The following is a 27,818-nucleotide window of genomic DNA, read 5'->3' as shown; positions in this document are numbered from 1 at the left end:
CTGTTCGCTTACAGAGAAGTTCCACAGGCCTCGACCGGGTTCTCCCCCTTCGAGCTCCTGTATGGCAGGCGAGTCCGGGGACCCCTTGGGTTGATAAGAGAATCCTAGGAAGATGAGCTAAACCCCACAGAAGTGTCCATCGTGGATTATGTCATGCTCTTCCGTGACAAAATGCAGACCTTGACGCAGCTGGTGCATGATAACATGACGCAGGCTCAGGCTGACCAGAAGCACTGGTACGACCAGAACGCCCGGGAGCGGACCTACCAGGTGGGTTAAAAAGTGTGAGTGCTGGTCCCCGTACCAACGGATAAGCTTCAGGCAGCCTGGGAAGGCCCATACGTCGTCCACGAACAGCTCAACCCGGTCACCTACGTGGTCACGCTTGACCATGCTCGGGGTAGGCGCAAGGCCTTTCACGTCAACATGCTGAAGGCGCACCACGAACGTGAAGCTTGCGTCCTACTGGTCTGCAACCTGCCCGAGGATGGGGAGGAAGATCCCCTCCTGGACATGCTGGCCCAAGCCAAGGCCAATGGGTCCATTGAGGACATGGAGATAAGTGGTTTGCTAACCATATCCCAGCGGTCGCAGTTGGTGGAAACCCTGGAACCCTTCCGGGCCGTGTTCACCAACCGACCTGGGAGGACGGAGTTAGCGGTGCATGAGGTGGACACCGGGAATCACACCCCACTTCGGCGAACACCTTATCGGATCACTGAGGTGGTGCAACAAGTCATGCGCCAAGGGATCGACGAGATGTTAAGGCTGGGGGTGATTCGACGGTCAAAAATCGCGTGGGCTTCACCTGTAGTCCTCGTGCCTAAAAAGGATCGAACCACCCAGTTCTGCGTGGACTACAGGGGGCTCAACGCCATCACAACCTCTGGTGACCATCCGATGCCGTGCATCGAGGATTTGCTTGAGCGGCTGGCAAAAGCAAGGTACATATCCATCATGGATTTGAGTCAGGGATACTGGCAGATTGCCCTGAGGCGCAGGAGAAATCCACCTTTATCACCCCCTTTGGACTGTACGATTCCACAGTCATGCTCTTCGGCATGAAAAATGCCCCTGCCACTTTCCAGCGGATGGGCAACCACCTGCTTCGGGGACTGGAGGAGTACGCAGAGGCGTACTTAGACGACATCGCCATCTTCAGTTCCACCTGGGAGGAACACCTTCAGCATCTCCAGGAGGTGCTCAAGCGTCTTCACCAGGCAGGCCTGACTATCAAGCCGGGAAAGTGCCAGATGGGCATGCGCGAGGTGCACTACCTGGGGCACTGGGTAGGCGGGGGTTTCATGAGTCCGGAGCCAGGAAAAGTGGATGCAATCGTGTCCTGGCCCATCCCCAGGACCAAGAAACACGTAAAGTCCTTCTTAGGCACTGCCGGGTACTATAGGCGGTTTGTTCAAGACTATAGCGCCCTTGCAAAACCCTTGAACGACCTCACCAAGCAGAGGCTACCCCAGTCAACTGGACATCTGACTGTGAGGCGGCTTTCCAAGCTTTGAAAGCAGCCCTGTGCAGCTCTCCAGTGTTGAGAGCAGTCGACAGCAGTCGCCCGTTTCTGGTACAGACCGACACCAGCGAGTTTGGCCTCGGTGCTGTGCTCAGCCAGGTCGACTCGGGGAACCAGGAGCACCCCGTGTTGTACCTGAGCCGGAAACTTTTGCCAAGGGAAGTGGCATACTCGACCATCGAGAAGGAGTGTCTGCCCATGGTGTGGGCACTGCAACGTTTGCAGCCCTACCTGTTGTGAGTTCATTTTCCCCTTCCTCACTGAGGTCTGGTGAACTCCCTATTCTGGTAAAGGAAGGTAATGAGCCTGATTATCAGGCACCTGAGCTTAATGAGGATGACTGGCTGAGTGGAGTCACGGACTGGATATAAGGCTGCCGACGCCCTTCTGCCCTGCGGGTGATTTCTCGGTGGACTCCTAGGACACCAGTCTGATTCCTGCTCCTCTAAAGTTAAGTTTCTTCTTTGCCTGGTAGCTTTAGTGTTTTGTTTTTGTTTTCCTTGCTTTTCTGGATTCTGCCATTCCCTGCTGGGGTGAGCTGAATCTCCTTTTTCCGGTTACTCTGTCTTCAGAATATTCCTGAGTACTGACATAGCTTTTTTGAAGCCTAGCGTCTTCAGGGCCGTTTTCACTGTCACACTGTCAGTCTGTTGGCTCTTATTTTCATAGGGTTTTTCACGGATTGCAGACAGCAGCCGTCCTGTCCTTTCCTATTTAGTTAGCTTGGGCCCCGTCTTTGCTTAGTCTGTCTTTCTGTTAGTGTTTTCATCTTGCTTCACCGTCATTATATTTTGGGGGCTGCCTATTGCTTTGGGGTCTGCTCTGGGGCAGTTTAGTTTTCCCCTTTCTTTCTTTAGGCCTATTTAATTCTCCGGCTGTGATCGAGGGGTCTAGGGCTTCGTAGGAACCCCCCACGGCTACTGCTAGTTGTGTTGATAGGATCAGGGGTCTGCAATCCGATAGCTGCCAACTTCTCTGGTTTTCTGGACTTAGCTAGCATTTCTGTTTTTGCCTCCTACGGTGACTCCATCATAACAGAATCACCCACCATACCGCAGATCCTAGGGTACTCAATAGCAGGAAAGAATTGTGTTTAAAAAAAAAAAAGAAAAAAAAAAGGTGTGTGTATATTCTTTCCTCTATATCTCTGAGGCCGTAGGGGGAATTTTTTTTTCTCTCAATGGAGATAAAGCAATTGTCTGATCGTGTGGAGCAGCTCGCTGCGGAAGTGCGGGGAATTTCCGCCTACCTTGCTCATTCGCATGCTGTTGAACCAAAGATCCCTACACCTGATTTATTTTTTGGAGATCGATCTAAATTTTTGAGTTTCAAAAATAATTGTAAATTATTTTTTGCCTTGAAGCCTAACTCGTCGGGGAGCTCCGCGCAGCAGGTTAAAATTGTTATCTCTTTGCTGCATGGCGATCCCCAGGATTGGGCGTTTTCTTTGAAACCAGATGATCCTATTCTGACTAATGTGAACGCATTCTTTCAAGCTTTGGGGTTGTTGTATGACGAACCTAATGCTATTGATCAGGCTGAAAAGACCCTGTTGGCATTGAACCAGGGTCGAGATTCTGCAGAGTTGTACTCTCAAAAGTTCCGAAAGTGGGCGGTCCTTACTACCTGGAATGATAATGCCTTGGCTGCTCTCTTTCGGAAGGGTTTGTCAGAAGCCGTAAAAGATACTATGGTGGGATTTCCTGTTCCCTCTGGACTGGACAATTCTATGTCATTAGCCATTCAGGTTGATCGGCGTTTACGTGAACGCAGGATTGCACAAGAGGTGTTGCCACCGGTTGAACAGACGTCTGAACCTATGCAATATGATAGTTTTGTCTAAGGCGCAACGTCAGGAGTTCAGAAGGCGTAATAAGCTGTGTTTTTTCTGTGGAGATGCCTCGCATATTATTTCTGTTTGTCCTAAATGAGAGAAACGCTTTGCACACACGTTTTCTGTTGGTGGCGTTCAACCTAAGTTTCTTCTGGCAATTACTCTGATCTGCTCCCTGTCCACATTTTCCGCTAAGGCTTTTGTGGATTCGGGAGCAGCGCTAAACCTAATGGACTTGGATTTTGCTAAACGTTGTGGATTTCTGATGACACCTCTGCAGACGCCTATCCCTTTGAGGGGGATTGATGCTACTCCTTTGGCTAAAAATAATCCTCAGTTTTGGACCCAGGTGGTCATGCGGGTCGCCCCAGACCATCAAGAAAATTGCAGATTTTTGGTGTTGCATGGTCTGCATGATGCCGTTGTTCTGGGGTTTCCCTGGTTGCAAATTCATAATCCAGTTTTGTATTGGAAATCTGTGTCTGTGGTGAGTTGGGGTTGTCGGTGTGCCTTTAGTGAGGCTCCGGTTTTTTCCACCTCTCCTCAGTCGCATGATGTTCCTGACTATTTGGCGGACTTTTATGATGTATTTAGTGAGAATGAGTCTGCGTCCTTGCCTCCTCATAGGAGTTATGACTGTGCAATTGAACTAAGCCCGGGGTGTAAATTTCCCAAGGGTCGGCTCTTCAATTTATCTGTACCCGAGCCCGAGGCTATGCGGTCCTATGTTAAGGAGGCGTTGGAGAAGGGTCATATTAGACCATCCTCTTCACCCTTAGTGCCGGTTTTTTTTTTGTAGCCAAAAAGGATGGTTCTTTAAGGCCTTGTATTGATTATCGTGCCCTCAATAAAATTACTATTAAATATCAGTATCCGTTACCCCTGATTTCGGATCTATTCTCTAGAGTTAGAGGTGCTTGCTGGTTTACCAAGCTTGACCTCAGGGGGGCGTATAATCTTATCCGCATTAAGCAGGGGGATGAATGGAAGACGGCGTTTAATACTCCGGAGGGACATTTTGAGTACCTGGTGATGCCTTTTGGGCTCACTAATGCCCCTTCTGTCTTCCAGTGCTTCATGAACGATATTTTCCGAGACTTTGTCGATAAATTTTTGATTATCTATCTGGATGATATTCTGATCTTCTCCAAGGATTGGGATTCTCATGTGGAACATATTCGGACGGTGTTCCAGATCTTGAGGGAGAATTCCCTGTATGTCTAAGGATCGAAATGCCTTTTTGGAGCACAGAGGATTTCATTTTTGGGATTTATTTTGTCTCCGTCAACTATATAAATGGACCCGGCCAAGGTACAGGCCATTTATGATTGGGTTCAGCCCACTTCTTTGAAGGCCCTCCAGAAGTTTTTGGGTTTTGCTAATTTTTATCGGAAATTTATAGCAAAATTTTCTAGTATTGCCAAGCCATTGACTGATCTGACTAAGAAGGGTGCTGATGTGCTGAATTGGTCTCCGGAGGCTGTTGCTTCCTTTCAGGAGCTGAAGCGAAGATTTACCTCCTCCCCGGTTTTGCGGCAACCTGATGTCTCACTCCCGTTCCAGGTAGAGGTGGATGCTTCTGAGATTGGTGCAGGAGCTGTTTTGTCCCAAAAGGATCCTGTAACATCTAAAATGAATCCCTGTGCTTTCTTTTACCGAAAGTTCTCTCCATCTGAACGTAACTATGATGTGGGGAATCGGGAACTGTTGGCCATGAAATGGGCATTTGAGGAGTGGAGACATTGGTTGGAGGGAGCTAAACATCAAGTTGTGGTCCTCACTGACCACAAGAATTTGTTTTACCTAGAGTCGGCTAAACGCTTGAACCCTAGACAGGCTAGGTGGGCCTTGTTTTTTACACGTTTTGATTTTGTGGTCTCTTTTCTTCCCGGAACTAAGAATGTCAAGGCAGACGCCCTTTCTAGGAGTTTCTTTGCCGATTCTCCTGTGGTGACCAAGCCTGCTACCATCTTAGGTGAAGGGGTAGTTCTTTCTGCCATCTCGCCCGATTTGAGACTTGCTCTGCAAGAGTTCCAGGAGGACAAACCTGAGCGTTGTCCCAGTGGAAAGTTGTATGTTCCTGACCAGTGGAAGAAGAGAGTGATGTCTGAAGTTCATTGCTCTGCATTGGCTGGTCATCCAGGTATTTTTGGTACTAGAGATCTGGTGAGTCGCTCTTTTTGGTGGCCCACATTGTCTCATGATGTCAGGAATTTTGTGCAGTCCTGTGGGACTTGCTCCCGGTCTAAATCTTGTTCTCGCTCTAGTGGGTTGTTGATGCCTTTGCCGGTCCCCAGGAGGCCATGGACCCATATTTCAATGGATTTCATCTCTGATATGCCGATCTCTCAAAGAATGACTGTTATTTGGGTGATTTGTGATAGGTTCTCTAAGATGGTTCATCTTGTACCACTCCCTAAGTTGCCATCTTCCTCTGAGTTGGTGCCCCTGTTTTTGCAACAGGTGGTTCGCTTACACGGGATTCCTGAGAACATTGTATCTGACAGAAGAGTTCAGTTTGTGTCTAGATTTTGGAGGACCTTCTGTTCCAAGCTGGGAATTCAGTTGTCCTTCTCCTCTGCTTTTCACCCTCAGACCAATGGGCAGACAGAGAGAACAAACCAGACCTTGGAGTCGTATTTGAGATGCTTTATTTCCGCTGATCAGGATGATTGGGTTTCATTTTTGCCCTTGGCCGAATTTGCTTTGAATAATAGAGCTAGTTCTGCCACGTTGATGTCACCTTTTTTTTGTAACTTTGGGTTTCATCCTCGATTTTCTTCAGGGCAGGTGGAGCCTTCTGCCTGCCCAGGTGTTGACACTGTGGTGGAGAGAATGCACCAGATCTGGGACTAAGTGGTGGATAAGTTATCTCTCTCCCAGGAAAAGGCCCAGCGGTTTTCCAATTGACATAGGACCATTGGTCCCCAGTTTAAGATTGGTGATATGGTGTGATTATCATCAAAAAATATTGCTATGAAGGTGGCTTCTCCTAAGTTTAAGCCTAGATTTATTGGACCTTACAAGATTTTGGAGATTATTAATCCGGTCTCTTTTCGTTTGGCTCTTCCTGTCACATTTAAAATCCATAATGTGTTCCATAAGTCCTTGTTGAAGAGGTTTGTTGAACCAGTTGTTCCTGGGGTGGCACCTCCAGACCCTGTATTGGTTGAAGGTAACATGGAATATGAGGTAGAGAAAATACTTGATTCCTGTCTGGCTAGACGGAGACTCCAGTATTTGGTTAAGTGGAAGAGTTATGGTCAGGAGGATAATTCCTGGGTCTCTGCCTCTGATATTCATGCCAAAAGATTGGTGTGTGCATTTCATCGGGCTCACCCTGATCACCCTGGTGGCATGGTTGAGGGTTCGGTGACCCCTCCTCAAGGGGGAGGTACTGTTGTGAGTTCATTTTCCCATTCCTCACTGAGGTCTGGTGAACTCCCTATTCTGGTAAAGGAAGGTAATGAGCCTGATTATCAGGCACCTGAGCTTAATGAGGATGACTGGCTGAGTGGAGTCACGGACTGGATATAAGGCTGCCGACGCCCTCCTGCCCTGCGGGTGATTTCTCGGTGGACTCCTAGGACACCAGTCTGATTCCTGCTCCTCTAAAGCGAAGTTTCTTCTTTGTCTGGTAGCTTTAGTGTTTTGTTTTTGTTTTCCTTGCTTTTCTGGATTCTGCCATTCCCTGCTGGGGTGAGCTGAATCTCCTTTTTCCGGTTGCTCTGTCTTCAGAATATTCCTGAGTACTGACATAGCTTTTTTGAAGCCTAGCGTCTTCAGGGCCGTTTTCACTGTCAGTCTGTTGGCTCTTATTTTCATAGGGTTTTTCACGGATTGCAGACAGCAGCTGTCCTGTCCTTTCCTATTTAGTTAGCTTGGGCCCCTTCTTTGCTTAGTCTGTCTTTCTGTGTTAGTGTTTTCATCTTGCTTCACCGTCATTATATTTTGGGGGCTGCCTATTGCTTTGGGGTCTGCTCTGGGGCAGTTTAGTTTTCCCCTTTCTTTCTTTAGGCCTATTTAATTCTCCGGCTGTGATCAAGGGGTCTAGGGCTTCGTAGGAACCCCCCACGGCTACTGCTAGTTGTGTTGATAGGATCAGGGGTCTGCAATCCGATAGCTGCCAACTTCTCTGGTTTTCTGGACTTAGCTAGCATTTCTGTTTTTGCCTCCTACGGTGACTCAATCATAACAGAATCATCCGCCATACCGCAGATCCTAGGGTACTCAATAGCAGGAAAGAATTGTGTTTAAAAAAAAAAAAAAAAAAAAAGAAAAAAGGTGTGTATATTCCTTCCTCTATATCTCTGAGGCCGTAGGGGGAATTTTTTTTTCTCTCAATGGAGATAAAGCAATTGTCTGATCGTGTGGAGCAGCTCGATGCGGAAGTGCGGGGAATTTCCGTCTATCTTGCTCGTTCGCATGCTGTTGAACCAAAGATCCCTACACCTGATGTATTTTTTGGAGATCGATCTAAATTTTTGAGTTTCAAAAATAATTGTAAATTATTTTTTGCCTTGAAGCCTAACTCGTCGGGGAGCTCCGCGCAGCAGGTTAAAATTGTCATCTCTTTGCTGCGTGGCGATCCCCAGGATTGGGCGTTTTCTTTGAAACCAGATGATCCTATTCTGACTAATGTGAACGCATTCTTTCAAGCTTTGGGGTTGTTGTATGACGAACCTAATGCTATTGATCAGGCTGAAAAGACCCTGTTGGCATTGAACCAGGGTCAAGATTCTGCAGAGTTGTACTGTCAAAAGTTCCGAAAGTGGGCGGTCCTTACTACCTGGAATGATAATGCCTTGGCTGCTCTCTTTCGGAAGGGTTTGTCAGAAGCCGTAAAAGATACTATGGTGGGATTTCCTGTTCCCTCTGGACTGGACGATTCTATGTCATTAGCCATTCAGGTTGATCGGCGTTTACGTGAACGCAGGATTGCACGAGAGGTGTTGCCACCGGTTGAACAGACGTCTGAACCTATGCAATATGATAGTTTTGTCTAAGGCGCAACATCAGGAGTTCAGAAGGCGTAATAAGCTGTTTTTTCTGTGGAGATGCCTCGCATATTATTTCTGTTTGTCCTAAACGAGAGAAACGCTTTGCACACACGTTTTCTGTTGGTGGCGTTCAACCTAAGATTCCGGCTGTGATCGAGGGGCCTATGGCTTCGTAGGAACCCCCCACGGCTACTGCTAGTTGTGTTGATAGGATCAGGGGTCTGCAATCCGATAGCTGGCAACTTCTCTAGTTTTCTGGACTTAGCTAGCATTTCTGTTTTTGCCTCCTACGGTGACTCAATCATAACACCTACCTGTACGGGCGCACCTTCACGGTGGTAACCGACCACACCCCTCTGAGCTGGTTGCACACAGTGTCCGGAACCAATGGAAAGTTGCTCCGCTGGAGCCTTGCCCTTCAACAGTATGACTTTACTGTAAAACACAGGAAGGGCAGTGAAAACGGCAATGCCGATGGGTTGTGCCGCCGATTACCGACAGGTAATTCCTCCGTAGCGCCCTCTTAAGGGGGGAGGTGTGATATACAATGTCTGTGAAGTATGAGGTTTTGTCTGTAAAAGATGTTTCTAGAAATCCCCCATTCTATGATAATGTAGACTGCCAGCTTTGCCGCAGCACCCGCAAACCCCCCTTCTCTGCACACACACCAGTGTCTTCATGTGCTAGCTGTGAAACCTGAACCCGGCTACTTCCTATCGAAGCCTCTACATCCCCTCGCTGGACAGCTAAGTGTAACAGATGTTCCTTTGTTTAAGACTGTATTGCTGAATAAAACTATCAAAGACTGCACTGCAAAAACCATACATGACAGAGAAATAATAGTCATATTTCCGTGATCTGCGCGAACCCGGCTTTGCTACGGTAACTCTTGCGTAGTTCTAGGACCTCCAGAAACTGATAGATGGATTGCTCCCAAACAGAGCGTCCTGCGTACGGCATGCTTGGTGTTTTCGGATTCTATTTGGTAAATCACAAACAATGATACCATATATGTGTTTGTGCGAACTTCCTCCTGCGAGATACAGTTATATTAAGTTTTGTAGTTTGATTCTAAACCCAAGAGTAGGGGGCAGACCCTCTCCAGACTGCGCCTTCCGTGATGTCACACAGCAGAGTCTATAAGGCATTCCCTGGGCAAAACCAGCTCAGAGCAACTCAAGTCCTCGTGCCAGAGAGACGTGCAGATGAGTGGAGATGTGTGGCTCCGCCTTCTCCTCCCAGCCGCATAGTTTGCCTGATACCAACTGACCACATGTGAGTGTACCTTCTTTTTCATCCACTTTGCTTTATATTTGTATTGTACATATGTAATGTCTCAACTTTATAGCAACTTTTTATCTGTATAACCACTGCCCTTTTGGGAATAAATCGTAAAGTTATCAGTTTGTCTCCAACGAATTAAGCGCCTTTGTTGTTAGATAATTACGCTACTGTTCGGGTTCGCTTCGAACCCCTCCCTTCAGTCTATAACTTAAGCGGAGAAACCAGGAGCTGGTGGCAGCGCGTTGTGTACGGTTGTTGCGGCTAGTTGGCAGTCCAGAAGAGTCTTATATTGCTGAATGAGGGGCTGCGGCCATAGCATTGATAACTCCCTCACTGCAGTAGCCTAACCGCCGGTTCACAACAAGCAGCCCGTCCGGCGACTAATTATCCTAGGTGCAGTTCCCTGACTGACCTGAGGGTAAGGGGGGCGCCGGAGAGCTGAGAGTTCCAAAGGGGAACTGAGAAAGTGGGATATACATAAATCCCCGCAGTTCGTAGAAGGTTATAGCAGTGGTGGGGCACCCAAAATACCCCCCTGCGGCCAATTGTTAGTGCGAGATTAGCTTGCTGGATATTTTTGTAACATGGTGCCAGTGGTGGGATAACTAAGATAAGCCCCCACTGTGCCTGTGATAGCCGTGTGCCAGCAGTGTATCACGTCCCTCCGTCCGCTGATACACCCGTGTCAGTGGTGGGATTGTGACACATTGGTGACACAGTGTCCGCTGTCTGTCACGTTTTGGTGGCAGTGGAACCCCCGTTCGTCAAGTATTGGCGAACAGCGGCGAGCTGTTCGTCACATAGTGGTGGCAGCGGTGAGCTGTTCATCACACTGTGTACATACATTACTGATCCTGAGTTACCTCCTGTATTATACTCCAGAGCTGCACTCACTATTCTACTGGTGCAGTCACTGTGTACATACATTACTGATCCTGAGTTACATCCTGTATTAAACTCCAGAGCTGCACTCACTATTCTGCTGGTGCAATCAATGTGTACATACATTACATTACTGATCCTGAGTTACCTCCTGTATTATACTCCAGAGCTGCACTCACTATTCTGCTGGTACAGTCACTGTGCACATACATTACTGATCCTGAGTTACATCCTGTATTATACCCCAGAGATGCACTCACTATTCTGCAGGTGCAGTCACTGTGTACATACATTACATTACTGATCCCGAGTTACATCCTGTATTATTTTCCAGAGCTGCACTCACTATTCTGCTGGTGCAGTCACTGTGTACATACAGTACATTACTGATCCTGAGTTACCTCCTGTATTATACCCCTGAGCTGCACTCACTATTCTGCTGGTACAGTCACTGTGTACATACATTACATTACTGATCCTGAGTTACATCCTGTATTATATCCCAGAGCTGCACCCACTATTCTGCTGGTGCAGTCACTGTGTACATACATTACTGATCCTGAGTTACATCCTGTATTATTCTCCAGAGCTGCACTCACTATTCTGCTGGTGCAGTCACTGTGTACATACATTACATTACTGATCCTGAGTTACCTCCTGTATTATACCCCAGAGCTGCACTCACTATTCTGCTGGTGCAGTTACTGTGTGCATACATTACATTACTGATCCTGAGTTACATCCTGTATTATACTCCAGAGCTGCACTCAATATTCTGCTGGTGCAGTCACTGTGTACATACAGTACATTACTGATCCTGAGTTACATCCTGTATTATATCCCAGAGCTGCACTCACTATTCTGCTGGTGCAGTCACTGTGTACATACATTACATTACTGATCCTGAGTTACCTCCTGTATTATACTCCAGAGCTGCACTCACTATTCTGCTGGTGCAGTCACTGTGTACATACATTATATTACTGATCCTGAGTTACCTCCTGTATTATACCCCAGAGCTGCACTCACTATTCTGCTGGTGCAGTTACTGTGTGCATACATTACTGATTCTGAGTTACCTCCTGTATTATACCCCAGAACTGCACTCACTATTCTGCTGGTACAGTCACTGTGTACATACATTACATTACTGATTCTGAGTTACATCCTGTATTATACTCCAGAGCTGCACTCGCTATACTGCTGGTGCTGTCACTGTGCACATACATTACTGATCCTGAGTTACATCCTGTATTATACCCCAGAGCTGCACTCACTATACTGCTGGTGCAGTCACTGTGTACATACATTACATTACTGATCCTGAGTTACCTCCTGTATTATACCCTAGAGCTGCACTCACTATTCTGCTGGTGCAGTCACTGTGCACATACATTACATTACTGATCCTGAGTTACATCCTGTATTATATCCCAGAGCTGCACTCACTATTCTGCTGGTACAGTCACTGTGTACATACATTACATTACTGATCCTGAGTTACCTCCTGTATTATACCCTAGAACTGCACTCACTATTCTGCTGGTGCAGTCACTGTGCACATACATTACATTACTGATCCTGAGTTACCTCCTGTATTATACCCCAGAGCTGCACTCACTATTCTGCTGGTGCAGTCACTGTGTACATACATTACTGATCCTGAGTTACCTCCTGTATTATACCCTAGAGCTGCACTCACTATTCTGCTGGTGCAGTCACTGTGTACATACATTACTGATCCTGAGTTACATCCTGTATTATATCCCAGAGCTGCACTCACTATTCTGCTGGTGCAGTCACTGTGTACATACATTACATTACTGATCCTGAGTTACATCCTGTATTATATCCCAGAGCTGCACTCACTATTCTGCTGGTACAGTCACTGTGTACATACATTACATTACTGATCCTGAGTTACCTCCTGTATTATACCCTAGAGCTGCACTCACTATTCTGCTGGTGCAGTCACTGTGCACATACATTACATTACTGATCCTGAGTTACATCCTGTATTATATCCCAGAGCTGCACTCACTATTCTGCAGATGGAGTCACTGTGTACATACATTACATTACTGATCTTGAGTTACATCCTGTATTATACCCCAGAGCTGCACTCACTATTCTGCTGGTGCAGTCACTGTGTACATACATTACATTACTGATCCTGAGTTACCTCCTGTATTATACCCTAGAGCTGCACTCACTATTCTGCTGGTGCAGTCACTGTGCACATACATTACATTACTGATCCTGAGTTACCTCCTGTATTATACCCCAGAGCTGCACTCACTATTCTGCTGGTGCAGTCACTGTGTACATACATTACTGATCCTGAGTTACCTCCTGTATTATACCCTAGAGCTGCACTCACTATTCTGCTGGTGCAGTCACTGTGTACATACATTACTGATCCTGAGTTACATCCTGTATTATATCCCAGAGCTGCACTCACTATTCTGCTGGTGCAGTCACTGTGTACATACATTACATTACTGATCCTGAGTTACATCCTGTATTATATCCCAGAGCTGCACTCACTATTCTGCTGGTACAGTCACTGTGTACATACATTACATTACTGATCCTGAGTTACCTCCTGTATTATACCCTAGAGCTGCACTCACTATTCTGCTGGTGCAGTCACTGTGCACATACATTACATTACTGATCCTGAGTTACATCCTGTATTATATCCCAGAGCTGCACTCACTATTCTGCTGGTACAGTCACTGTGTACATACATTACATTACTGATCCTGAGTTACATCCTGTATTATATCCCAGAGCTGCACTCACTATTCTGCTGGTGCAGTCACTGTGTACATACATTACATTACTGATCCTGAGTTACCTCCTGTATTATACCCTAGAGCTGCACTCACTATTCTGCTGGTGCAGTCACTGTGCACATACATTACATTACTGATCCTGAGTTACATCCTGTATTATATCCCAGAGCTGCACTCACTATTCTGCTGGTGCAGTCACTGTGTACATACATTACATTACTGATCCTGAGTTACATCCTGTATTATATCCCAGAGCTGCACTCACTATTCTGCTGGTACAGTCACTGTGTACATACATTACATTACTGATCCTGAGTTACCTCCTGTATTATACCCTAGAGCTGCACTCACTATTCTGCTGGTGCAGTCACTGTGCACATACATTACATTACTGATCCTGAGTTACATCCTGTATTATATCCCAGAGCTGCACTCACTATTCTGCTGGTACAGTCACTGTGTACATACATTACATTACTGATCCTGAGTTACATCCTGTATTATATCCCAGAGCTGCACTCACTATTCTGCTGGTGCAGTCACTGTGTACATACATTACATTACTGATCCTGAGTTACCTCCTGTATTATACCCTAGAGCTGCACTCACTATTCTGCTGGTGCAGTCACTGTGCACATACATTACATTACTGATCCTGAGTTACCTCCTGTATTATACCCTAGAGCTGCACTCACTATTCTGCTGGTGCAGTCACTGTGCACATACATTACATTACTGATCCTGAGTTACCTCCTGTATTATACCCTAGAGCTGCACTCACTATTCTGCTGGTGCAGTCACTGTGCACATACATTACATTACTGATCCTGAGTTACATCCTGTATTATACCCCAGAGCTGCACTCACTATTCTGCTGGTACAGTCACTGTGTACATACATTACATTACTGATCCTGTTACATCCTGTATTATATCCCAGAGCTGCACTCACTATTCTGCTGGTGCAGTCACTGTGTACATACATTACATTACTGATCCTGAGTTACCTCCTGTATTATACCCTAGAGCTGCACTCACTATTCTGCTGGTGCAGTCACTGTGCACATACATTACATTACTGATCCTGAGTTACCTCCTGTATTATGTTGAATCTTTTTTATTGAAGAAGTTAAAAGATTTTAACATATAACAAACAAGACATAAGGTACAAGATACAGTATTATACATGGTCATACACCAAGCCGTACTGGATTCGCCAACATTTTACCCATAACCTGTGAGGGTGTATTACAAGTATCAAAGAGATAGGGTAAGGAAACAGAAAGAAAAGGATAACTCACAGGGAGGGGAGGGGGGGACTGAGGGATGGGTTACGGATCTCCGAGCCGGTCTCTAAGAAACATTTTCAGTTAACCGAAGTAGTCCAGGCGTCTCCCTGAACACTATCCAGGGCTGCCATGTTCGAATCAAGCGAGAATTATCTCCCTCCAATTCAGCCATCAACTCCTCCATACGAAAAATGTCTATAAACTCTGATAACCACTCTGCTATAGTTGGCTTTGTCGTTGTACGCCAGTAGCGCGGGATCACCATCCTTGCTGCAGTAATACAAAACCGGAGAAGGCTCTTCTTTTGTGTTGATATGGAACCCGGAAGAATTGATAAAATGGCAATTTGTGGGGAGGGAAGGACACATTTCCCAGAGATCTCCTGGTATGCCCGAAAAACCCCCTCCCAAAAGGGTCGTATAGCAGGGCATTGCCACCATATGTGGTATAGCGTGCCTCTCTCCATTGCACATCGCCAGCATGTATCATCCAATGTCGGGAAGATGGACTTCAATCTAACGGGGGACAGATACCACCTAGTCAGTATCTTGTAATTTTTCTCTTGAGCGCCCCCGGCCGGAGACATTTTATGTGTATAAAGAAAAGCTTTATCAAGGTCCTCCTTCGAGAACTTGCATCCCATCTCTTCCTCCCATGCGCGGATGTAACTTGGAACCCCTTCCGAATCCCCTGAGTGAAGTTCCTTATATAAAAAGGAAATCAAATGTGAGGGAGGGTCTTGCATTTGTAAGAGAGCTTCCAACCGCGTCATGGGAGGGCGAGAAGTACAGTCGGCCAAACGTCCCCGTATAAACGATCGCAACTGGTTATACTCCAACCAGGAGAGTGTCCTACCTGGGAACTTTTCCCGTAAGGCGTCCCATGTCGGAAATTTTCCGTCCATTAGTGTCTGTCCCAATCGTAAGTCAGAACTCCTGTGCCAACCCAAAAATTGGTCTCTGTGACACCCTGGGGGAAAGCCCGGATTACCAAATATCGGTGACAATAGGTTCAAATTACTGATCAGTTTCTGTTTATGTTTAACCCGATTCCAGACCCGTAGAACTTCTCGAGTCAAGAAACCTGTTGGACCCTTATAGTCATTTGCAACCTGTTCAGTTCGTCTGATCCACGGGAGATGACGCAATGGGACGCCGAAAGATACCTGTTCCAATTGTACCCATTGTTTAGAATGATGACCGAACTGCCAGTCAAACAGACGTGCAAGTAGGGAAGCTCTGTGATAGAGTTCCAAGTCAGGGAGGCCCGCTCCACCTCTGGGTTTCGGGGCGGTTAGAATAGAATATTCAAAACGCGTATATCTGCACAGAGATTGAAGCTTCAGAGACTGGGAGTTCTGTGGAAACTGTTTGGGTAAGAATACAAGGACAGAACAATGGAAAGGACACCATTGTAGGCATTTACTACAGGCCGCCTGTGCAAGCCGAAGATATAGATAAACTCTTTATGCATCAGATGGCCAAGTTCTCCAAAAAATATGACATAGTTGTCATGGGAGATTTCAACTATCCAGACATTTGTTGGGAATCTCTCTCAGGCAAAACTAACAGGTCAAGGAAATTCTTATCCTCTCTTGCTGACAACTTTATCTTCCAAAAGGTAAGGGAGAAAACAAGGGGAACTGCTACCTTGGATCTAATCCTTATAAACAGGGAGGAAATGGTTGAGGAGGTAAAAGTGGCTGGGACCCTAGGAGGTAGCGACCATGCTATTTTAGAATTTTGGATTACTAGAGGTGGAAGACCTGTGAAGACTCAGACGTCAAGGTTAGATTTCAGAAAGGCAGATTTTAAGGGATTCAGAAAGAGAATTGGAGGGATCCAATGGCTGGATATCCTTAAAGACAAAAATGTCCAGGAAGGATGGGAAATCTTGAAAAATGAAATTCTCAAAGCACAGTTGTTAACAATTCCGAAAAGAGGGAAGAATAGGAAGCATTTAAGGAAACCAGGATGGATGAACACAGAACTTAAGCACATGCTAAAAAGGAAGAAAAAAATGTTTATAAAATGGAAAGAGGGAGGCATATCTAAAGAAGAATATAATGCTGTCTGCAGAACCTGCAGGGCACAAATCAGATTAGCTAAAGCTGAAAATGAACTGAGGCTTGCAAGAGATGTCAAAAGCAATAATAAAGGATTTTGGGGATATGTCAAAAGTAAAAGAAAAGTCAAAGATGCTATAGGATTTTTACAGGATGAAAATGATGAAATGGTAAGACAGGATGTTGAGAAGGCTGAACTTTTAAATTCCTATTTTGCATCTGTTTTCTCTCAGAAAGGAAATGCAACATCAACTGTTATTCACTGTCCTATTAAGGGAATAGAAGAATCCAGGATATCTATAAACAGAAAGATGGTGAGGAAACACTTAGCTAACCTAAATGAATTCAAGTCTCCAGGTCCAGATGAATTACACCCCAGAGTACTGAAGGAGATAGCAGAAGAAATTTTTGAACCCCTCTCCATAATCTTTGAAAATTCTTGGAGAACAGGAGAAGTGCCAGAAGACTGGAGAAGAGCAAATGTTGTTCCTATCTTCAAAAAGGGGAAGAAGGTGGACCCAGGCAACTATAGGCCGGTGAGTCTGACTTCTATACCAGGAAAGATCTTTGAACAAATTATTAAACAACATGTATGTCAATACCTGGATAAGAATGAAGTGATTAAACAGAGTCAGCATGGGTTTCTAACTAATAAGTCATGTCAGACTAACTTAATTTCCTTCTATGACGGTATCACTGATTGGGTGGATCAAGGAAATGCTGTAGATATAGTATATCTTGACTTCAGCAAAGCATTTGACAAAGTCTCTCATACAATCCTTATTGAAAAAATGACTAAGTATGGAATGGACAAGGCAACTGTTAGGTGGATTCATAACTGGCTTAGTGATCGGACCCAAAGAGTGGTCGTAAATGGCTGCACATCCAGTTGGAAGAATGTCTCAAGTGGGGTACCACAGGGCTCTGTCCTGGGCCCTGTATTGTTCAACATCTTTATCAACGATTTAGATGAAGGAATTGAGGGTAAACTGATTAAATTTGCTGATGACACAAAGCTAGGAGGGATAGCTAATACTAGAGAAGAGAGAGAGAGGATTCAAAAAGATTTAAATAAACTGGAGAAGTGGGCAGCAACTAACAGAATGGTTTTTAACAGGGAGAAATGCAAAGTACTACATCTGGGCAATAAAAATGAAAAAAGCATATATAGAATGGGAGGAATAGGCCTAAGTGACAGCACATGTGAAAAAGACTTGGGTATACTAATAGATCACAGACTGAATATGAGTCAACAGTGTGATGCAGCAGCAAAAAAGGCAAATGCAATTCTAGGATGTATTAACAGAAGCATACAGTCTAGATCACGTGAAGTCATTATTTCCCTCTACTCCTCTTTGGTCAGACCTCATCTGGAATATTGTGTCCAGTTTTGGGCACCACATTTTAAAAAAGACATCAACAAACTGGAGCAAGTTCAGAAAAGAGCGACCAGAATGGTGACCGGTCTGCAAACCCTGTCTGATGAGGAAAGGTTGCAGGATTTGGGAATGTTTAGTTTGCAAAAGAGAAGACTGAGAGGAGACTTAATAGCTGTCTACAAATATCTAAAGGGCTGTCACATTGTAGAAGGATCAACTTTATTCTCATTTGCACAAGGAAAGACTAGAAGCAATGGGATGAAACTGAATGGGAAGAGACACAGATTAGATATTAGAAAAAACTTTTTGACAGTTAGAGTGATCAATGAGTGGAACAGGCTGCCACGAGAAGTGGTGAGTTCTCCTTCAATGGAAGTCTTCAAACAGAGGCTGGACAGACATCTGACTGGGATGATTTAGCGAATCCTGCTTTGAGCAGGGGGTTGGACCAGATGGCCCAGGAGGCCCCTTCCAACTCTACGATTCTATGATAAGAGGGAATTCTATGATAAGAATATTTAAGACGAGGTTTAGATGTCTGCCAGACAAAGCGTATTAACGCAGATCTAATGGTCTGAAAGAATGTCTTCGGCGGCACTATCGGGACCGCCTGGAATAGATATAAGAACCTTGGAAGAATGTCCATTTTAAATGAATTCATCCTACCAAACCATGAGATGGTCTTCCGTCCGTATTCCCTCAACCGTTTCAGAGTCGACTCCAACAAAGGCACATAATTTAACTTATATAAGTCGGTCGTGTCAGTAGGGATTTGAATGCCTAAATATTGAATGGCCCCAGTCTTCCACCGGAAGGGGAAATTTCCCATAAGTCTTATAAGTTCAGCCTGTCCTAGGGATATATTTAGGGCTTCAGTTTTCTGAAAGTTAATCTTGAAGTTACTGACCTCTCCGTATTTTTGAAACTCCTCCATCAATGATGGAAGGGTTATGTGTGGCTGGGATATATACACTAAGAGGTCATCCGCATAAAGAGAGACTTTATACTGAATATCGTCCACCCATAGACCGTGTACACTAGGATTCTTCCTGATCGCCACTGCTAAGTGCTCCATAACTATCACATAGAAAAGGGGCGACAAAGGGCATCCCTGCCTGGTCCCGTTCCCAATGGTCATAGAGCCCGACATTGCTCCATTTACCTTGACCCTGGCCGACGGGCCAGAGTATAGGGCTGCGACCCTATGCAGAAAATGGTTCCCTAGGCCCAGCTGTCGCAGGGCCGAAAACATGAAGCCCCAGTGCACACGGTCGAAGGCTTTCTCCGCATCCATCGACAGTACAGCCAACGGTTTACATTTCGATTTAGCATAGGCAGTCAAGTTGAGAGTCTTACTTATGCCGTCCCTCGCCTCCCTTCCTCGCACAAACCCCACCTGATCTGAATGTATTACTGAGGGCAAGAGGGGAGCCAGACGATTAGCCAGTATTTTGGCGTATAATTTTACATCAACATTGATGAGAGATATTGGGCGATAATTTGTTACTAATTTAGGGTCCCTGCCCGGCTTTGGCAACACCGTAATAAAAGCCTCTAAAGACTGTGGGGCAAACAGGGACTCAGCTGTGATGGAGTTAAATACCCCCGTCATAATAGGGCTAAGTTGTTCCTGAAACATCTTATAGAAATGAGGGGAAAACCCATCCGGTCCCGGGCTTTTACCAGCCGGAGTGTTTTGGATGACTTCAACAATCTCCTCTGTCGTAAAGTCCGAATCCAACGGGATGGTTAAATCCGTGGCCAGTGTGGGAAGAGCGGTGTCGTGAATATACGATTCTATGCTTGGTTGAGGATCCAAAGGTGACTGAGGGGAACAATCTCCACCAATATTATATAATGTATGATAGTAATTCCTCATTATGTCCAAAATTTCTGTCGGGTTCGACGTCGCTCGACCCCCCTTTTGCTGGAGAGAAGAGATATATGTAGTCTGGTTACGCGGATGTAAGAACCTGGCCAGTAGACGTCCACATTTGTTAGCTTGACCGTATAATATACTTTTAAAGCGATTTCTGTGGTGTCGGTATTTCTCATTCAGTAGGGACTTCAGATCGTCTCTGTATTTGATCAAGTCAATCAGCGTTTCCGTGTCCTTGTCCGTTTTATGCTTCGTCTCTAACGTCAATATCTTTTCTGTCAAGTCTGCAATCTCTTTACTTTTTATTCGTTTCAAGCGAGATCCATGCTTAATGAGGACCCCTCTGAGAACACATTTAAGGGCCTCCCATTTAACAGGGATGGCAGTAGTGTCGTGTGCATGGTCTTGTAAGAAGTCCACTATGGTAGACTTGATGTCGGCCGCACAAGTATTATCTTTTAAAAGATTATCGTTCAATCTCCATGTCCACTGCCGCTGCCCCGAGTCAGGAGGGCTAATGTCCAGAAACACTGGAGCATGATCCGACCATAGAAAACTCCCGATAGAAGGTCTCGGGTTCCAGGCCAATGCACAGTGGCTAAGGAGAAAGAAATCAATCCTCCCATAAGAGTTGTGCGGTGTGGAAAAGAACGTGTAGTCTCTTTCAGTGGGATTACAAAGTCTCCAGACATCAGTGAGTCGCAAATCCTGGAGATCCCTTTTCAGTGAGGATAGCTGGCGATATGAAAGATATGACCTCGCTGCCGTGGAGTCTAGAGTCGGGTTAAGAGTCATGTTAAAGTCACCTCCTAGTATGACCACCCCCCCGGCAAACTCAGCCACGATCTTCAGGAAAGATCTAGCAGCTCGTATTTGGTCCCGGCCGGGAGCGTACCAACCCGCTATAGTATATGTGGTTGAAAAAATTTGAATTTTCAAAAGCACGTATCTGCCCTCCGCATCAACCAAGGTGTCCAATATGGTATGCTGGAGGGATTTATGGAGCGCTATGGAGACCCCGCGGGAGCGTGAATCCGGGTTAGCACTATGAAACCAGGTAGTGTAGTGTCTGTCGTGAATATTAGGGGTGTCCGACTTTAAAATGTGTCTCTTGTAGGATTACTATATTTACTCTTTTCTTATGCATGCCATATAAAATATGTGACCGCTTCTGCGGAGTATTAAAGCCTCTAGTATTCAAAGAGCCCAGTGTTATCTTTTGTACAGTGTTCTTACCCGACATTGTATCTGCAGCGTGAGGCCAAGGATGCAGGCTACGGCTAACAAGATGGATCGGCTCCGGAGTCCTACGCCCGTTGTTGATGAGGGAGGGAGAGCTAGTGAAGGGAGTGGGTATTAACAAAGAAAGTAGACGAGAGGTTAGAAAAAGGAAAAAGAGAAAGGAGACAAAGAAATAGGATTTTTAACTATACGAGTGTAAGTAAGCACACTCCAGGAATACCTGTTGGAGGTAAAATATAACAGCTGCGTGCCTCGATGGCAACCCAGCGCCTCCGGGGGTTAAGTGTATAGCAAAAAGAGGAGTTGGAGACACCTACTCCCCCGGTTCCCGACCCTGCAATGATTTAACCATCGTATTCCCTTTATAACGGGAACTGAACAGATAGAGAATATACGTGTAACAGCTAATTATAGGCTAGTGAAACATGCCCCAATTCTCAACTATTTTCAATATCGACAGCACTGATAGTATTATAAATACTTCGCTTTTAAACAACAAACCAGTATAACCTACTAGACTGTAAGTTAACTCTCAAAACATAACACCGCAGGGCCACCTGCAATTTAGGACAAGGCATACTATCCAGCCTCGTCGTCTACAGGATGCATGTGCCCTGGACCGTTGGGCCGACCCCTGCGACGTTGCTGCTGAGGGATCTGGCCTCTTTGGAGACCTTGAAGTGCATAGTAGGAAGGCAGGGGTGGCCAGTCAGGTATATCCACCTCCGTTAGATCCAAGGCAGCTGAGAACGCCGGAACTCCGCCAGGATGACTCAAACAATGCACTCTACCTCCCTTCCGAACCCGAAGGCAGAATGGAAATCCCCAAGTATAGGGAAGGCCTCGTCGTTGTAGTTCGTCTAAGAGGGGGCGGAGAGCTCTGCGTCTCTGTAGTGTCCATCTGGACAAATCTGCAAAGAGCTGTATACGAGATCCCAAGTGGTTCATAGATTTTGCTTTCCTGGCTGCTCCCATGATCGCATCTTTAAGTTGGTACTTGTGAACCCGGCATATCACATCTCTTGGTGGATCTTGCTCGCCGGGACGCGGGCCCAGGGACCTGTGGGCACGATCCAGTTCCAGTTGGGCATCCTGAGGCCTATCTAGTACCGAGTTAAAGATATCTCTCAAAGTGGTGTTCAACTCTTGGGGGGATATAGTCTCAGGCAATCCCCTTATTCTTATAGTTTCTGCGTCCCCTATTCTCGGAATCGTCCAGCATTTCAGCTAGAGTTTGCAACTGTCTTGCTTGTGCGGCTGTGGCAGTTTCCTGAGCCTCCATTCTTTCGGTTAGGGAGGCTATAAGCTGGTCATGAGATTCCACTTTCTCACCACATTGTTGGATATCATCTCTTAATACGGAAAGTTCAGCCTAATAGGAGCATTCCAGACGAGCAATGTACTGCTCCATATCCTGCTTCGTCGGGATATCTTTTATCTTATTGTATAATAGGCTGAAATCAGCTCCCATGGGTGTCACGGAGCACCCTGTCGTGGAGAATGATCTCCCGTGTTGCGGTGTCAGGAGTGCGTCTGGTCGGCGGGTTACATTATTTTGTATATCTGATGCTGCGGTGTCCATCATCATAGGGTCTGCAGGGACAGCTGTAGTGGCCATGTCGACGTCTGGGGGGACACTGCCGCCTCTCTGTGACACGGGGGGTTCTACACTCATCCCCCCGGGGTTCTTATCTGATCCGCCGGCCTGTATCTGCGCGGGACCGTCCGCGTGGTGCCCCTGTGATTGACGGATCTCCTGGGCCCCAGAGGATTTATTAGGAGGAGATAGCCTCGCTGCCTGCTGGGCCCCCGTGGATGTGCCCCCTTTCCCTCCACGGGGTCCCCCTCCGGCTGCCGTCTCACCAGTTTTCTCTCCTCCCGCCTGCGCCTTACTTCCTGGTGGCGGCGGGGCCTGCTGCGCTCCGGTCTCCACACCTGTCATGGCGCCCGCGGCCTTCCTTCTTCCCGCTCCTACAAGGTAGCGGGAAATGCCTCTGGGAGTGCTGTCGGGTGCTGAGGGGCCCGCGGACGTATTCCCCCTGGTCCTCTTAGCCGACATCAGAAGGTGGGGTAAGTATTCTGGGCTCTGTTCGGGTCGGTCACCGGTGCTGGAGCGGGAGCTCTCTTACATGCGTCCTCACTCCTCGCTCGCCATGCCACGCCCCTACCTCCTGTATTATATCCCAGAGCTGCACTCACTATTCTGCTGGTGCAGTCACTGTGTACATACATTACATTACTGATCCTGAGTTACCTCCTGTATTATATCCCAGAGCTGCACTCACTATTCTGCTGGTGCAGTCACTGTGCACATACATTACTGATCCTGAGTTACATCCTGTATTATACCCCAGAGCTGCACTCACTATTCTGCTTGTGCAGTCACTGTGTACATACAGTACATTACTGATCCTGAGTTACCTCCTGTATTATACCCCAGAGCTGCACTCACTATTCTGCTGGTGCAGTCACTGTGCACATACATTACTGATCCTGAGTTACCTCCTGTATTATATCCCAGAGCTGCACTCACTATTCTGCTGGTGCAGTCACTGTGTACATACATTACATTACTGATCCTGAGTTACATCCTGTATTATATCCCAGAGCTGCACTCACTATTCTGCTGGTGCAGTCACTGTGTACATACACTACATTACTGATCCTGAGTTACATCCTGTATTATATCCCAGAGCTGCACTCACTATTCTGCTGGTGCAGTCACTGTGTACATACATTACTGATCCCGAGTTACCTCCTGTATTATATCCCAGAGCTGCACTCACTATTATGCTGGTGCAGTCACTGTGCACATACATTACTGATCCTGAGTTACATCCTGCATTATACCCCAGAGCTGCACTCACTATTCTGCTGGTGTAGTCACTGTGTACATACATTACTGATCCCGAGTTACATCCTGTATTATACTCCAGAGCTGCACTCACTATTATGCTGGTGCAGTCACTGTGTACATACAGTACATTATTGATCCTGAGTTACATCCTGTATTATACCCCAGAGCTGCACTCACTATTCTGCTGGTGCAGTCACTGTTCACATACATTACATTACTGATCATGAGTTACATCCTTTGGTAGGAGCCCTCAGACAGGTTAGACGTGAATAGAGTACAAGATGACTTAAGAGCAGAATAGTGCGTGCAGCTTTGGAGACGACTGGAGTAAAAGACAAGACGTAACGAATATGTACATTTCTTTTCTTCTGCGGTTCCATCTTTATTTTACGGGGGGGGGGGGACACAGTAGACAAGGGACCTGAGATTATACACATTACACCCCAGCAGACATGGAGAAGTGCCGATGGATCCGCTCGTATCGCTGCAGCTCTTTCTGTGACACAGACGACTGGAGACGTTCCGCTGCTTGCATCAAATGCTCCAAACGAAGGACGAGCACTGCTGCACCATCACCTGCTCCTGCAGAAAAAATGGATAAGAAGTGAAAATCAGAACGGCTGAAACCCCCGACTGTCACCCACCATTATATATCCTATATACAGCAGCCCACACCCTGGTATGCGGAGTTTGGGGGTCGTCTGACAAACTGCGGCCCTTACACCCAAAAACAAAAGTTTTACTTTCATCAGTCCACAAATTGTTTCTCCGTTTCTCTTTAGGCCAGGTGATGTGTTCTTTGGCACATGGTATCCTCTTCAGTACATGTCTTTTTATATCAGTGGGACTTTGCGGGGACTTCTTGGTAAGAGATTAGCGTCACACAGGCGTCTTCTGTCACAGTCCTCACAGGTAACGGGAGACTTTGATCATCCTGGAGCCGATCACAGGTAACGGGAGACTGTGACCATCCTGGAGCCGATCACAGGTAACGGGAGACTGTGATCATCCTGGAGCCGATCACAGGTAACGGTAGACAGTGATCACCTAGGAGCCGACCACAGGTAATGGGAGACAGTGATCATCTAGGAGCCGACCACAGGTAACGGGAGACTGTGATCATCCTGGAGCCGATCACAGGTAACGGGAGACAGTGATCATCTAGGAGCCGATCACAGGTAACGGGAGACTGTGATCATCCTGGAGCCGATCACAGGTAACGGGAGACTGTGATCATCCTGGAGCCGATCACTGGTAACGGGAGACTGTGATCATCCTGGAGCCGATCACAGGTAACGGGAGACAGTGATCACCTAGGAGCCGACCACAGGTAATGGGAGACAGTGATCATCTAGGAGCCGATCACAGGTAACGGGAGACTGTGATCATCTAGGAGCCGATCCCAGGTAAAGGGAGACTGTGATCATCCTGGAGCCGATCACAGGTAACGGGAGACTGTGATCATCCTGGAGCCGATCACAGGTAACGGGAGACTGTCTGTGATCATCCTGGAGCCGATCACTGGTAACGGGAGACTGTCTGTGATCATCCTGGAGCCGATCACTGGTAACGGGAGACTGTGATCATCCTGGAGTCGATCACAGGTAACGGGAGACTGTGATCATCCTGGAGCCGATCACTGGTAACGGGAGACTGTGATCATTATGGAGCCGATCACAGGTAACGGGAGACTGTGATCATTATGGAGCCGATCACAGGTAACGGGAGACGGTGATCATTCTGGAGCTGATCATTGGCGGAGCCTTTGCCATTCCGGTTATTTTTCCATCCATTAGAATGGTCGTCTTCCGTTTTCTTCCACGTCTCTCTGGTTTGGCTTTCCATTATAAATCATTGGAGATCATTTTAGCTGAACGGCCGATCATTGTCTGCTCTTCTTTATAAGTTTTACCTTCTCCAATCAACTTATTAATCACAGTCCGCTGTTCTTCTGAACAATGTCTGGGACGCCCCATATTTCTCAGGCTTTCCAGGAGAAATGCATAAGTAACATGTCCTGGCTTCAGGGTTAGGGACACCGGATTCACCCCTGTCTCTTCACAGAATGATTGACCTCACTAATTGTCTCCACACTGATATTATTGGGATCACCGCCTGCCTATTATTGTAATACCCAGACTCAGAAACCTGCAGATCATGAATGCGGAGTCTGGTGGTTCTCTTATGTACTGCACCGACTGGTAAATTGTGTGACGTGTGGTGATAGAATTTATACCAAAAACAGCGACTCATCTGCTTACGCATATTGGACTATTAGTTAGGACACTACTGTACACCTCCGATTCTAACGCATGGAATCGATATACACCGGTATGGTCACTTCTAACTCCACGATAACCAAGAACTACTCGCTGCTGCCACCGCCAGTTGTTTATACGAGCTGATTGGAAGCCTGGTTTCTAGTGGTGTATGGCTTCGGGGTGCGGTTTACAGAACAAATAAACAGAACTATTACATCTTACATTTAAGTCAGAAGGATAGACAGTGGTTATAAAAAAAAATACACAAAAGATTTTCCAAAGGGGACACAACAATACAGCATATACAGTTACATAGGGATATAAGAGGATAAAGATTACTTAACCTGTCGTTACAGCAACGGCTTCAGACTTATGGAGGGAGGCACTCCAGATAAACGGACAGCACCCACAGTGGACTGAGCCTCCAAGTACTGTTGACGCCCACAATTTGACATTTGCCTTTTATTAGCTTTTAACTTAGGCTAGTTTCACATTTTCGTCTTTGTGCGCAGTGCATCGAGTGCAAGTAGAAACGCATGCAAAAACGCACATGAGTTTTTCCATGTGTTTGCGTTTTTTATGCGCATGCGTTCTCTAGGTGTCACATTTCACAAGATGAAAATCCTTGAAAAACCCTTGAAACAGACTCCAAACAATGTTTCTTTGTGTAGCGGGTGGTTTAAACCAGGGTCTAGACATGTTTACTCTTAAAACGCATGCGTACGCAAACGCAGGCATACACACGTCCATGCGCACACCAGCGTTCCCATAGACTGTAATGCGTTGTTTTGATGCATTCTGTGTGCAAGCGAGCAAATGCATTTTTTTTACGCCTTTGGGAGGACCCAAAAATGCAACATGTTGCCTCCGGCGCGTCTTGACACACACCCGGAAAAACGCATGTGCACGAAAACACAGACGAACGCATGCAAATGCAAGACCATGCGTACGCCATGTTAAACATAGGAACGCATGACGCATGCGCATGGCTGCGCACGATGCGCTGCGCACAAAAACGCTGATGTGAAACCAGCCTTACACCCATATCCCCGCCCCTTGATGACTCCTTACAGGGTTGGACATGGGATGTGGCTTCAGTTTCAGAAAATCATTAGATTCCTTACATTGACGATAACTATGCTCCTGAGAGTCACAGGTCCTCAATATCGACATCATATTTTTTATCATGGTTTTATCTTTACAAAGAGACCAAAATAACACGTGTAGCCTTGCCTATAAGGCCCTTATTCAATTGAAGGGATTCTGGTCATCGCTCCATGACGTGAAACCATGCTATGCATTCGCCACTTCATCCAGTTTCCGAAATTATGATTTTCCGATCTGTTGGATCAAGGCAGTTCATGCAAACATCCCTTATGAATTTCCAGTAAGCAGACAAAGCGATCCAAGATCTTTACGTATTTCAATTTCTTACCTCGATCATATATTTACTCCACATTCCTGATACAGGGCCTCACATCTGTTAGCCATCATAGGTTTCCTTAGTTACCTAATTCTAATGGA

General features: G+C 46.3%; 2 protein-coding genes across 5 annotated transcripts in view; one reads left to right on the top strand and one right to left on the bottom strand.

The window, feature by feature from the left end:
- GNMT (glycine N-methyltransferase) overlaps window positions 1-27,818 on the top strand; it is a 500,048-nt gene that overhangs the window by 382,192 nt on the left and 90,038 nt on the right. The gene's annotated exons all lie outside the window — the stretch shown is intronic.
- The window catches only part of PEX6 (peroxisomal biogenesis factor 6), a 212,565-nt gene continuing 209,133 nt past the window's right edge, over window positions 24,387-27,818 (bottom strand). For all 4 annotated transcript variants that reach the window (XM_073558995.1, XM_073558993.1, XM_073558994.1 and 1 more), the window contains exon 17: window positions 24,387-24,615. In XM_073558995.1, the coding sequence (XP_073415096.1) occupies window positions 24,470-24,615 (146 nt within the window). In that variant the 3' untranslated portion in view covers window positions 24,387-24,469. The remainder of the gene's footprint in view (window positions 24,616-27,818) is intronic.

The sequence above is a fragment of the Dendrobates tinctorius genome, unplaced genomic scaffold (genome assembly GCF_039654945.1).
Source record: "Dendrobates tinctorius isolate UK_male_01 unplaced genomic scaffold, ASM3965494v1 ptg000264l, whole genome shotgun sequence".
In the NCBI taxonomy this organism is placed as follows: domain Eukaryota; kingdom Metazoa; phylum Chordata; class Amphibia; order Anura; family Dendrobatidae; genus Dendrobates; species Dendrobates tinctorius.
Note: the sequence above shows the minus strand (reverse complement) of the source record. Positions and strands in the feature narration are given on the sequence as shown.